Below are 14,690 nucleotides of genomic sequence, written 5' to 3'. Positions count from 1 at the left end.
TTGAGCCTCTATATTCACCTCTGCTGTTTTCTTATTTTACCCATTTGAACTGTTTGAGCCAGATTGCAATTTTTTCTCTCTTAGAAAGCATTCACACAAACATGAAGTTCTTTTCCGGATTGCTTTGTTAGCTGATTCTTTATTAGTTGCTCAAATTTGCTTTGTTCCAGTCGTAAGCCATTTTGCAGTGAAAGGCCGTACATAGAGTATCTGCAGCATCTACAACAAATCCACGAGAGTTCCTGCTGTCGCTGCTGACTCTGCTATCCTTGCTTTACTCTTGCTATTGTCTAGAGGCATGTGAAAACAGCAGTGTGACGGGCTGTGCACTGAAGACACATCTGGTGTGGGTGCGTGTCATCCCTTTTGAGCTGCTGTCTTCTTGGACAGATTAAACCTAAAATTAAATACAGCATTCTGCCCTGCTTCTCTTCTCACTTAAAAAAAGAATTGATATGCAATCATTTCAGCTTATTTCTCTACTTACTTTTCAAATTGTTACCCTAACAATTAACAGTTTTAAGTTGCTTTTTGATGGAAGTTGGCTTAAGTGCTTTGCATGACAGTAGGAAAAGCTGTGGACCACAAACTCTTGACTACACATAATACGTAGTACAGTAGTCTAATGTTTTGAAATTTAAATACCACTGACAAGTGTCTTTGTTCCTTACAGGCCTAGAAAGATATCACAGTGCTGCTCTGTGGCCAGGGCTGGGAGATAAATGACTTACCCTGCTTTGAAAGGTAATATCGCCCGTATAACCAATGGCAGGTGCTACTCTAGAGCATGAACAGAAAGAACTTTTAGGTAGTTTTCTGCAAGAAGTTGCAGCTCTCATGTCTTTGGGCTAAATTCATTCTCATGCAGGGGTCAGTCTCCTGCACAGTGGGACACTTCTGTTGTATTCAAAAGCTGCAGAGTTCCCACACATGTGTCTCCTTTATTTTTCGGTGTCCATTTTACAACCAGGATTTAGAATTATTTCTTATATTGTATTTTAGCTTTGCTGTATTTTGAAAAAAAAAATGTATTTACACGTATAAAAACTACCCTTTAGTTGGAGTGGCACTTGGAAACCTACTTTCTAGCAGCACAATTACTCAGAGTAATGAACTGCACAGAACCGAAAAAGAAAATCAGCCTAAAATATTCTAATATGTCCAAAATTCAGTAGGATTCAACACCTTTCCACTTATAACACTTTAATCATGTTGTACAATACACTAAAATCACTAAGAGATGTTCTTGAACTTGGTTTCAGTAATGGCCCATATCAGATTTTCATGAAACCAGAAGCTTGTTGATATCACTGTGCCAAATTAGTTTTAGTGGTCTCACTCATTTGGCACTGTCCTTCACCAGGCTTTCTTTTCTGTGCTTACTTTGGACCCAAGCATTATAGATGCCTTGAGGATGTCCTCCTACATGGCCTGTTTGAATTCGAACCGTGTTAATGAGCACTTTTTTCTAGTTAAAGAGCTCTAGATATTTTCCTTTTTCATTTTTTTTTGGAAGCTACTGCATGAATAGTTATAAGATAATGCACAATATTATTTTCCCTCCAAAAGAGAGCCTGCAAAACAGATCCCCAGATGGTACAAATTAAAGGTAGTTCCTCTGGCTTCAGTGCTAGTTTGCTGATTCACATCAGCAGAACATCTGCTCTTGCGATTAGAAAATAAACTTAGGGCTCCCACATGACTGCAAACGCTAAGCAGCAGGCAGTCGTGTTAAAATTTATGTTCAGAGTTTCAGAGCTATCTCTGAAATAGTACACGAACCTATGTCTGATCTTAGTTATTCTGACTTAATTTAACTTTAATATAACCTTTTATTTGGGGATTGCTTTTGATTTACCTTGGTGATTTTTTTCTACAGTTCTGCTTATATACATTCAGCTCTTAATGCATTAGATCAGATCATTTGGAGACAAACTTACAGATTATGAATTGACCCTTGCTAAAGAAGTTTCTTGGTGCTGGAGCTGGAGTTGATCACAAAATTCATCAGCTGCAGACAGCCAAAAAAGAACAGGAATCAAGCATGAATCAGCAGATTGCAGGGCTGCATTTCCTGTCTTTGTCTTAGCAGCTCTACCATTCAAACAGAACAATTTCCTAATAAGTGCAAAGCAAGAAAATTTCATTTGGAATAAAAAGTGAGGAAAGAGTTGACTAAAGGAGGTGTTTCAGTGTCCCTAATACCCGCTCACGGGACTGGGAACTTCAGTATTCTGAATTCTGTTCCCCTTGAAGGTTGGCTGGCTGCAGCAAGGGTAGGTCACATATCCTTAGTTTCTCAGCCTTTCAGACGGAAGAGTGATACTCGGATCTGTATTTTAAAAAATAATATATACAATATGGTTAGCTAATTAAAAACCAGTATGAAGTATTAGGTAATATGAGTTTCACGTTGTACATGAAGCACTCGGGCACTGGAACAGGCTCCCCAGGGCAGTGGTCCCAGCACTAAGCCTGCTGGAGTTCGGGAAGCATTTGGATAATGCCCTCAGACACAGGGTTTGGTTTTTGGCCAGTCTGCATGGAGCCAGGAGTTGGAGTCAATGATCTTCGTGGGTCCCTTCCAACTCGGGGTATTCTATGATTCTGTGACTAAAAGGATCACAGAGACAGAGATGCTTATGGGAGCATCTAAATTGTAAGCTGTCTTACTTCTGGCTGTTAACAGTGCCAGCAAGCAGAATTTAGCATATAAAATGGCATTGGATCCAAGATGCCTCTTTTATGCAGCAAAAATGTAAATGTCCAGATGCAGATTGCTATTTTCAATGCTGTGTTTCAGGCTAATTTTGCAAGGAAACTAGAAAATATAACTGACTTAGGAATTTCGGAAGGCTGAAGGATTGACGTTGAGTAGAGATGCGAAAATACACTAACTATGCATCTCTCTTTGTTAAACTCTAATGAAGAAAATGAGTACTTCTGAGCAGCAGCACTAATGAGGCCTATTCTCATAAGGACTTGAGACTGATCTCTCCTTGATTTTCTGATGTCTGATAAGGGGTAATATTTCTGTTTCAGCTTTTCTTTTGGAGGGGGGATAATGGCCACATAGTTTTCCCGAAATATGTAGAGTTTTAGTACCTTTAAGAACTCTACACCTGTCAGATCACCTAGATCAACTCTTTTCTTTTAGTGTTCATTACTTCTTTTTATATTAAAATTTCCTTTTAGGTACGAACTGTAATTCAAGGCTCTGATAAATCACTACCACCTTCACGCGAAAATTCATTTTAAGGTTAATGGCAATTCCGATTTAGCAGCACATCATTATAATCTAATAAGCTGGGGAGTAACTATTGTCCTTTCTCCACCATGATATTCCGAGTCTGTGAGACAGGGTGGAATATTGTTGAGTTCCTGCAGGAGAATAATGCTGCTGGCACAGCGAAGGAAGCAGAGGAAGTGAAACGGCTGAGGAGTGACAAGGGCCTGGGAGAATGGCGGTCTGGCAGTCCCAGATGCTGTAGTGGCCAACAGAATATTTTTTTTTCAGTATTTTAGTAGACTATGAGTAATACTTGCCCACAACCTAGGAAATAGAAAACTGAAGTAAAGCTGGTTGCACTCCCATCTGTTGCAGAGAAGACTTTGAGGCAGACTTACCTGCCTGAGGATTTGAGTACATAGCTGCCGGTGTACGTTTTACTCTAATGGTAAAAATTGATTTAAAACAAAAACAAAAACAAAAACAAAAAAAAGGAGAGAGGGAAAGAAGAAGGGAAAAGGAAAACCTCACAGTAGCCAGTTAGGAAGAGAAGCAAGGGTGTCCGCAGACAAGTTACCTCCCGTGGGCTCCTCTACAGTGCAGCGCGTGTTCCCCCGTAATACCTTTCCTGTAGAAATGAGAGAGTTTTCATGCAGATCCACTCAACCCCCTATTGATTGTTCCTGCCTTTGATGCTCTTGGTGCAGACAGGAGCACACTTTAATCGGGAGCATGTGTTGCACACTAATGGGTTGTTAAGCTTTGGCATCTATATTACTGGGTAATGCATATCGAATATTAAATGACTATTGTCTATTTCTTCCCCCCTTAGCGTAAACCAAAGACTACAACTGAGAAATGGAAAAAGGATGGGGAGACTAGGAGATTCCCACCCTGGTGACATTGCCTCCCTTGGAACCCACCCCAGCAGCCATTCGGGGCTTGTACGTGCACAGCCGTGAGAGTGATGGGACAAGGTTTCTTCCTGGGGAGGTAAGTTTGGTACAGTAGGAGGGGGGAGTAGGTTGGGATGAGTGCTCTTGAAGTTACTAACATGAAGTAGTACCGCATACCTACAGCTTAGTAGTCAAATAGTAAGTGGAGTTTCTTCCAGAGTTATCTTCAATTCTCTGTAACTTTGAAAGATGTTTCAAATAAATGTCAGGCTTGTTGTTTTGTTAGCCTTAGCTCATTATTCATCGTAAGCTATCCTTGATTTGAAAATCACTCTTTCTTCTATGGAACAGATTGCAGGAGGGATTCCCATGAGATATAAACACTGTTTTTAATCCTCTCAGCATTTATATGCTGTAAATAAATCAGAACCCTGTGAAGCTAGTATGAAAAACTTAATACAATTTGCTGTATATGTGAATTATATTGCTAACATATTTAATGGACTTTTAATTACAGTAAAATATACAATATCTTTGTGCCCGCTGGGTTAGTGAGGTTGGTAATAACAAGCCCCCCAAAGCAAATGAGAAAGCATATAGAAGAAGGTCCTGTGTTACTGCTGCAAATCATCACGTTCAGAGGGTCTCCCTTGTCTCCAAGGGTGTTCTTTTGGCAGCTGGGTGCTAGTCTTTCCCTCGCTGGTTATAGCTTTCCCTAGCTGGTGGTACTGTGGGTTGGAAATACTGCGAAAGGAGGAGATGATCCAAAAAACTAAAAAGTTAAGGTCAGAGGCTATACTGCTGCGGTACCTTTTTCACATAAAGGTATTCTTTCAGTGTGTGATACTATTTGTATTTATTGGCTAAACAAGTTTATGAGAAAATCTACAAATACTGATTTAACTATAGCTCATCTCAAAAATGTTTGCCTTTTTTTTTTCAAATGAAAGATTGAAGTAGAAAACAACAGAATAATAAGGCTTGTTAATGAGATAATTGTCAGAAATAATTTCCTCAAAATAATTTATCTTTAGAGAAATTTTTTGACAATTTTTTTTGAACATTTGAGTCTATAGAGTTTTGAGTTGAATTGGAATATTTAAATTTTAAGGGACTTAAACCAGCATTTTTGGGATCAAATAAATATTAAAGCAAATGCGTTTCTCTGTTTTGACACACTTCTTTGAGAAAACAGTAAGTTGGACATCACTTGCTGTTATGAAGTTTCTGTTCCCCAAAGTGCTGTAGCTTTGAAACATTCGTCTTAATGTGGAAGGAAATGTACATATTTCCTAGAGTGCAGAAATTAGAATTTAAGAAATTGTCACCATTGGGTTGTAAATACTTCATGTCTGAAAATGTCTGATCAATGTTGTAATTAGGAGCTTTGGGTTGAAAAAGTGAGGTACAGATCTGTGACTTAAACATCTCAAAACAGAGAGATCTCAAGATCATGTTGTTGCCATTAGAATTTACAATCAGTTTCAATTTTATTAACTGCAGTATGTCTTATGTGCCACAAGATGTCTCAGTGCAGAAATACTAAACTTTATACAAGTACTTTTACAATATTACTCAATTTAGATAAGAATTTCCAGTATTTGGCTTGGGTTTTACCTAATACTCAACAGGGGCTTTTTAGTAGCACATGAGAAAGAGAAGTGGATACCTATTTACCCATTAGCAGAGGCAATAAATTATTATTTTAAATGGTTAATGAACAAAATGACTCATTGGAAAATCTTAATTTTAAAAAAGGAAGGGCTGAGAGTATAGCCCTGAGTGAGCAGGTGATAGCTGAGAAACATGAACGTTTTCCTATGTAGGTTAAATGGAAAAACAATTTTTAACTACTATATTTCATTTCCACATTTGATTTTAATAAGATGTTACATATTTTAATTAATCATATTCAGGATTAATATTGTTTGAGGTTGCTATAGGGAGTCGACTGCATAATGTTTTCTCTAAGGTGACATTATCTTTGGGGCCTAATGTTACTAAAATCTATTAAAAAAATGTCTTTTGCATGTAATATATGTTCAGAGAATACTCGTGTAGTTACATGTATGAACAAAAGTAGGAATCCTTGCCTCCATTAAATGTTTATTTTCAAATAAGAAAATAAGAAAAAAAGAAAAAAATAAGAAACGGCTTCTTAACATACTTATTACAAGAGCAGAATGGGAAGTTTTCTCACCAATTTTTATTTTCTCTATCCTTTCCCATTGTGTTCTTCAGCTTATCTTTTCTCACTTCCTCTCCTGCCCAACTTTTTATATACTTTCTCTGTAGCAGACTATTTCTTATTTTATTTTACCTTCTTAGATTAGGAGATAAAATAGAATAATTCAAGCTGTGTTTGTATGTGCTCATGCCGGTGTGCAGCATGTATAAATAACTGATGAATACAAAAGCATTTGTATTGTGAACAGCTGTATACATTTTAGGTACATTGAACCTTTCATTGTAAAGCCTTAACAACGGAAAAAACACGTGAATTCAGTCAAAAGCCATTGCATTGTGCTGCGGGTACGTGCAATGATAGTAGCCAGCGGTGGAGCCCCGGGCATGAGACCCAGCCGATAAGGAGAGTAACATTCATTTCTCAGAGAGCTGTTACACTGTTTACACAAGGCCTTTCCATTTTGCTTTGTATCAAAATGAAAAGAGGGATTTTAGCATGAATCTATGACAGTCCTAAACAAAACTAGAACGTTTCAGAATTATGAATCAGTTAAGAGAAGGCTGCAAGACTGGCTTTCTTTAATGATTAACGTGTATGCCTTAGATAAAGTAACTGAAAACTATTGATTAAGGCACAGTTACCCTTTAACAGCCGAGCGCAGTTGTTAGGGAGATTAGCTTTTCTTTGGATCAGTGAAGTTGTTGCTGCATTCTCCAACTACATTTGCTAAAAAGGAAAGGCTCAGGTTTTAGAGCTAGATGATTTATTTAAACTCACAAAATTACGTATTTTAGCCAATGTTCCACAAGATTCGGGCTACTTATAGCAGTCGTATATGGTCCAGAAACTCTTCTCATCAGTCAGGCACAACAAAAAGATGATCTTTGGACCAAAGAAAGCATATTCTAAGGCTAAAAGGGAATGGATGAATAAAATAAGGAGTACAAGGAAATAATAAAAGAACAGTCTCCAAAAAAATATGGGCCAGGGCCTTATCATAAAAGTGTAAGAGCTATTGTCAGGGTTTTTTGCATACATCATGGGAAAGGAGTGCTTTAAGGAAGGACCTAGAAGAAAACAATGACGCAATTTCGTAAATGTGTTTGGTTTATTGTTTCTAAGTATAAGGAGCAGCATGAGAGCACGCACAAAAACACCCAATGAAGATCTAACAAAAAGACCACAAAAACTGTCATCACCACTCTGATAGCTACTGAAGGCCAGGGAAAGTGAGAAAATATCAGCTGTGCAAAGACCTGCAAGTGTCACTGGCAAGGGGGGCGCAGAGGAGACAGGTGAGGGGAGGTGTCTCGATGGCAGCCCAACTTGGCTCTAGACGTGGTACGGTTGCATTGCAAACTGTGAACCAGTACAAGTGGTTCAAGAACATCACAGTTTGAATGCTGTAGAAACTGAAACACAAGGTAAAGCACGATTTGTTAAAATTGTATGCATTCAAAATAAGGTGTGTTTGTAATCGTTACTGGTTCATGAATTTATAATTGCAAATTTTACCTGCAGCTTGGTATGTGCTTTTTAAGTAGGGTCTCCACCCACAAGAATTTGCATCCCGAATTACAGAGGCTTAAATAATCTATTGTGTGATCTGATGAGATATGTGTCCAGAATCCTTATGCCTGGAATACTTGAGCTAATTATAAGTGCAAGAAGTCTAATTGTAGCAGCACAGAACTCTGCATGGGACATTTACTTTGGCAAGAAAGCCTACTTCAAGCAGTTTAATATGCATACGGGGCTTTTAAATATTGTTTTTCTACACATTAGGCTTAGAACTAATATTTGATATTTGAAAGCCTTTCCCTCAGTTGTTTCAGTTAACTTCTTAGAAATGCGGAGGAGATAGCAACAGAGGTGTTTGGAGTAACTCGACCAGCTCTAGAAGCTTGCATTACCTGACACTGAAAAAGCCTTGTCCTGCGTTCCTTCTACATGACACTTCCCTTTGATTCCGCAGAGTATTCGGTTACTGGGAGAGTGGTCTCTCGGACAAAGGAGGAGGGAGTGTTACTATCCAAATTTGTCGTGGTTTCTTATGCTGTTCCCTGCCTTCCCTTAAAACAGCATTTGATCCTATTGGAATTACGTTCAATCAGCTCCATGACAGCTGGTCCAAAACTCAGAAAGCTCATCGTGGTTTTATACCAGGGTCATCTTATCAGTGAATGGTCAGAAGGACGATTCCCCATATTCTGGATTTGTTAACTTCGAAATTGTCACACCCAAACATGGCCCCGTGGATAAACTTCTCGAGAGGGGCAGGATACAACATGCCTCAGGATTCACAGATCCTGCCCGTTGTGTTTCACAATCCATTTATTTATCCAGGGATGGTTGTTCTGTCAACAGAAACAAACAGTTACAGCCAACTTTGTGTAAAAAATAACAGCTTCAGACATGATATCCCCTTTCCAGTCCTGTTCCATTACAGGGAACGTTATATTTTTCAGCTACACAGTCAAAGGCTCTAAAGCTCTCCATAGCAGGATGAAGCAGCGAAATGCCTTGATAACTTCCTTGCTATTGATTGCACCATGTAATGTGGGATGGGATCAGATATCAAACAATTTCCAGGCTTCCAGCAGGGACAAAACAGTGCCCTGGCGTGAGTATATGCACAAGGGCAGAAGGCACAGATGCTGTGTTCAGTGGCACGGGGGGGGTCCTGCTCCCTGCCTCTGACAACCGACCTTCATTCAGCACGAGCCTGTCTGGTTGTGGGCCAGGGCAACGTGCCACGCTGGCTGCCAAGCGCGCACAGCTGTGCTCTGCTCTGTATTCCTGCAGAGCTCAGACAGAAGTTGCGCTTCCTCTGCACCTCCCTATCCATGTCATAAAACTTTCCAAGGACCTTTACACAAAACGTGCTGGATATTCACGGAAATGCTTTGCTCCAGGTGCAGGAAGGAAATTTTAAGCAGTGGAGTTTCTATCCACTAACTCCTCATCCTAAAGAAGCCCCCAGGTACGCTCTTTATTCATACAATATAGGAAAAGACCAGCTAGCTCCAGGAGCAGACGAACTAATTAAGTCTGGGCTCTGTGGATTTATGTGCTCTTGTTGGCTCTCTTGCGGCTAAAATGGAACATTTATCCCACAGAGATTAGTCTCTTGTACCTTATCAGCCCTGCCTTCACCGAGGGCACCGGTGTGGTCACTTTTCTCTATCTCACTGATTTTTTTAATTAAACTTTCAGTCATGTAATCCTTTGAGAATCCTTCTCTCTGTCCTAGCTCATTGATATTTAAGGCTTAAAAACTATTCAAAAAGGTAGGGGGCTCCATGGGCAGATAAAATGGCTATGGTTTCTCATCTTTAGGAAAGCTCACAGAAAAACAATTTTTAAATTCTTGATATTCTGTAAAGTGAATGGAATAGAGTCCATTTCCTTTGGAGTGTAATGTATAAGATTTTCTTCAAATCAATGTGAGCGTTGTTTCATCTATTTCGATAACCTGAAGAAGCAACTGTTTGCCTGAACGCTTATTCTCTATTCTTGCTATATCAGCTGGTCTATATGTTGTTTCTCCCTTCAGAACTTGCTTCTTGTCTAATTAGAGACCCCGGTGCACTCATTAAATCTCTCAAGGGGTATTTCTCCTTGAGGAAGTCCTGAGGCCAGTGAACTAGACTCAGATTTATAATAGACACATGATTAGATTAAACTAGTGGGAGAACTAAATGTACCACACACATGCAAATGTTCATAAATTTCTTGTTCTGAAACAACACATTTTTTATCGCTGAACTGATGGGTTTAGAAAAAATAACATTACCATCGTTGCGGACTTTTTCAAAACCTTTTTTGGGCAAGATGATATTTTATATTGACCATAAATCTTCAGACCAAGCAATGGCGAGTCTAAATACTTGCTCCCCTTTTAGAAACGTAGGCTCAACATGACTCAGGATTTAGCCCACAGTAATTACTGTCAGTATTAATAACAGCTTCTGTTGGGAAAGCTTCCTTTGTTCACTGTTACAGCAAATTCACCCGATGACTTCTTGGCTTTGAATAATGTATGCATGAGACAATAGGGTATGTCTGGTGCTTTTCTTGCTGCTTCACCCTTCTGTAGCTTGAAATTCCTGCCTGTTTGTTAGTAAGGACTAAATGTAAACTTCTCACGTGAATTGCTCGACATGGTCATTTGGTCGCAGGAGAGAGGCACACGAGCTGACCTTTGCCACAACTTTTTCGAAGAGTATAATTGGGAAGTTCATTTTGCCAAGGCACAGGGTGACTGAATGACTTGCTCATGGTCAAGGATGATGACAGATGTAGGGGAAAAGAAATCCAACTATCTAAGCAGACATCCTAACCAGTGGAGCATGCTACCTCTGCAGACGTTGCTCAAGAAGGCGAAAATAAATGGGTTGGATTTTCTGGGACCGTATAACCAATAATTAGATGGCCTTTTTTTCTCTTGCTTTTAGAAGAACAAAGTCTATTAACTTCTCTGCCTTAGCATTTAAACTTCTCATGGTTGATACCATTCAATTAGTCTTCTAGTTAACAATCCATTGTTGCTTTAATGGCATTCAGAATACTAATTCACTCCGCCATGAATCAGTAAATCTCAACGGAAATTTCATTTGAAATTTTTCTCTCCAAACTGTAGGAGTAGAAATTGTAGTTTTGTGCCACTCCTTGTGTCAGATTTAAACAAAACTAAATTTATCAGTAACAAAATTTAAAGCGGCTTCAGTACAGGCAGGACAGGATGCATCAAGATCTATAAAAACTGACCAAGCAGCCTGTCCCTCCATTCCTCGCCCACCACCAGGATTCCTGCGAGCAGTGGGACATACATAACCAGCGCCTTGCAGCACTGATGCCGTGCTGTCTTCCATAGCTCCGCTGCTGGCTGCTGGCAAAGCAGCAGTGCAGGAACAAATCCAAACATGGAAACCGGTAGCGGTGACATCAGACCTACACCTTACGCACAGCAGGGATCTCAGTCTAGTCTGTGGCCTGATGAGGAGCAGATCCTGTTTGTTAAAATCCATTCATAATAATTGGTTCTGGAATGCAATAATATCCAAACAAATACTTAAGGTTCTCAGGTTCTTTTATACATAATTAAGAGTTTAAACTCCAAACCGACTATATTTTTACATGAGAAATATGTCCACAGGGCACTTTTTACAAAATGACAATTTACATCATGCTTTTCTTGCTGAATGAACCGCTTGGCTATTTTACTTTTTGACAAAATATTTGAAGTAGACATTTTAAGCGCGGTTCACCTTTTTTGTTTCCAATTGCAAAAATTCAGATGGTCAACTCTGCCTTTTTTATCATTCAACACACACTAAGCTGAATAACCCCGAGTATACTATCACTAACAAAATAATGCAGTCGTCTCTCACAAACATCTGCAGGTAAAACAGTATAATTTAAAATAGTCAAAGTGCTTTATAAATACATAGTTACTTATAAGAGTTCTCCAGAAGCAAATATTTTAGTCTGTCCCACAAAATACTTTGAGTAATGTTCATCAAAATCTGACGCTAGAAATTCTTACAGTTTTTCATTTTCCTTAAAACTTGTAGAAAACTCCTTTGATCTGATGTAGTTTTTTGCGAACGCGGTTAGTCTTTGGAGAGCTTCTGACAAACCTTCTCCTGTGATTGCACAACAGGGTTGTACGTACCAATTTCTGTCACAGCAGTGCTTCTTCACGTTGAACCTCCTGGTTATTTCCTCAGCATTTAAAGCTCCAGGCAAATCCTGCTTGTTTGCTAGCACGACAACTGGTACATTTTTTATAGATTCGTTCTTTAAAATGAGTTCAAATTCTTTCTTTGATTCTTCTAGACGTTGCTTATCAGAGCTGTCCACAACATACATGATTCCTTCTGCGTTTTCCAGGAAGTTGCACCAAAGCTGTCTCATTTTTTGTTGTCCTCCGACATCCCAAATTGTCAACGTAAAATCTTTGCCGGTTTCAATCATATCAACATTAAAGCCAATTGTTGGAATTGTTAGAAAATCTTCATTATACTTGAACTTGTACAACAACGTAGATTTTCCAGCAGAATCAAGTCCTAACATCAGTATATTAGCTTGTTTGACTTTGGAGTGTTTGGTGCTCTGGAGGCCCATCTGTGCCGTGGTGTCCTGTATGAAACCTTTACAGGTGGTATTCGCTGTCTTCTGTGCAGCCAAGTTTTTCAGTAAGACTTTTTCCCTCCTCCACGAGATGAAGCGCAAAGAGTAAGGAAGAAGAAGTGGAAGCAGCAGCTTTGCGCTATGAAAAATATTAAAAGCTCTGAACAAATACACTCTGGCTTTTACCAACTTGATAACATGCAAACAGTGTTTATGATGGTGTAATATTCAGTGCCAAGCCTGTGGGTGGAACACTGAGTAACGCACCGATTGGTCACGGAGCCCAAAGGTCTTTGAACATGTTTGAACACTGACCCACACTTCGATGACCATCCTTCTCTAGAATTCAAGAATGCTTTTTACGTTGTAAAATTGTCTGTGATCTGGTTATACACCCCAGCCCCACGGTCCGGGGAACCACCCCCTGTCTGCCACTGTTTCAGTGTGTGCTCAGAGAAAACTGCATTTTTACTGCATCCATTTTGGAGAAGAAACCTAATATCGACATGGGCAGTGAGGAGGGGAAATCTTATAGGTTTGTCTGGACTTATCGATCTGTGAAATGACGAGGTACCTGATTCATCAGTGTATCTCGTCTCCCAGCAATGTATTAATCTCAAGAGACTTCTAATGTAAGTCTACGTAGGTACATGGACTCAACCAAATCACAATAGCATAGGAGCTTTAAATGCTAAGCACTTAAAAACATGCTCTGCTCTAAAACTGTCTCCCTTTGACTCAGTAAGTTCCCTTCCTGCTCATTCCTGCATGAATTTGTCTGCCTTGATTACGCTGTTGTAAACTCGGTGAGTTATGTTTTTATGAACACGTCTAACTGCGCCCTGCATGATGGAGACAGATAAACACGGGTCTTATGATCTGATCATTGGTGAGATTCAGCTACCTGAAATCTTCAGCTTCAGAAAGCTTCATTGTGATCTATTCTGTGGTTTCTCGCTGATCCTACGATGAAGATTTCCTTTGAGAAAGGAATAAGAAAGGTGGAAGTAATTGAGTCTCAATCAAAAAATGTTTTTTTATTATTTTTATTTTTATACTAACATTCTAAATAGTAGATTAAAAAAGAGAAGAAATAGAAAATTTAGTCTAATATTATTTAATTTATGTTAGGTCTCCACTTTTTGACAGCTCCTAGATCTATATTGAGCTAGTCCAATGCATACCAAGTCCTTCAATACTTATTTGCCCTTGTAGCCAGATAACTAGTATTTATTAGTATCATTTGTCTTTGCTTCAGAAAATACATAATCAGCAAATAGATGTAAAGGTCTTCTGGCCAAATGAGCTGCTGACTGATAGGGTAATCATTTTGGTAATTACGACATCGGTTGCCCCGGATATTACACATTATGTAAAAAAAAAGTCAGTCTTGACAGACAAGTTATAAGCTGGTTTCTCTTGAAGCTAAAAGGGTTATACCAGAACTAATTGGGGGCAACAAAAGATGACAGTGACAGACTCACTCTTGTACATTTTTCATGTTTAATAACATACATAGATTATGTATAGGATTTCTTTCAGGAAAAAAAAAGTATTAAACCGTGGAAGAAAGTATTGTTGTTTCTTTATAAATAATGTATATGAATTGAAAGATGGGGAGAGAGGCAACTATGCAAAACGCATTGTTAGCACAGTCAAATGAATCATAATTCCCTGCAAAATAGCATGTCATTTCCATGAAATATGGTTATCTTGATAAAGGGCAAAACCTCCCTCCTGCGTGAGCTGTGACAGCGTGGATGGATGTATCCCTGGGTAGTGCTGTGATTTAAAGATTACTTACAGTTCTCTGCCCTCCAACTCTATTTCGATATTTATGGTCTCAACTGTTATTTTACTAAATCTGACTACCACTTTAAAGTAGCGATTAAACGACGTCTGACTTTTTACAAGGAAACTAAACTTATTTCCAGGACAGAACAGCTACTTTCTGAGGACCGTGTGTTTCCACTGTTGTAAACCGTACCTCAGTCAAGCACTGGTTTGGTTCAGAGAAAGGTTTTGTAACTCAGAGCCACTGCCGATGACTTCTTGTGCTCCTTAGCAGCTCGTGCAGCGGTACGCGATGCCGGCAGAGCCGCGGTCACCTGCACGTGGCGTACCATGGCGAGGCCTCTCCACCCGCTAGCAGGAGGCGCGCCGAGTGGCACTGCAGGTTGCATCCAGCATCCAGCATCCAGCATCCAGCAGTCTGCGGCTGGAAGGTTCTGCGGGCAGGGCC

At 39.5% G+C, this 14,690-nt stretch overlaps 1 protein-coding gene and 1 long non-coding RNA gene across 2 annotated transcripts; one reads left to right on the top strand and one right to left on the bottom strand.

Annotated features, from left to right (window-relative positions):
- Nucleotides 1-6,426, top strand: LOC106043528 (uncharacterized). Its single transcript, XR_001211730.3, has 3 exons — nt 1-350; nt 674-744; nt 4,062-6,426. It is a non-coding gene; the product is annotated as an uncharacterized lncRNA (long non-coding RNA).
- A 1,193-nt stretch (nt 6,427-7,619) lies between these two features.
- On the bottom strand, nt 7,620-14,684 carry ARL14 (ADP ribosylation factor like GTPase 14). Its single transcript, XM_013193016.3, has 3 exons — nt 14,436-14,684; nt 13,353-13,427; nt 7,620-12,587 (listed from the first exon to the last, which is right to left on the bottom strand). Exons 2-3 carry the CDS (start codon nt 13,379-13,381, stop codon nt 11,858-11,860), a joined length of 759 nt encoding a protein of 252 aa, XP_013048470.3. The 5' UTR covers nt 13,382-13,427; nt 14,436-14,684; the 3' UTR covers nt 7,620-11,857.
- Between the last annotated feature and the right edge of the window lie 6 nt (nt 14,685-14,690).

Source organism: Anser cygnoides, chromosome 9 (genome assembly GCF_040182565.1).
Source record: "Anser cygnoides isolate HZ-2024a breed goose chromosome 9, Taihu_goose_T2T_genome, whole genome shotgun sequence".
NCBI lineage: Eukaryota > Metazoa > Chordata > Aves > Anseriformes > Anatidae > Anser > Anser cygnoides.
The sequence above is the reverse complement of the archived record's forward strand: the minus strand, read 5'-3'. Positions and strand labels throughout refer to the sequence as shown.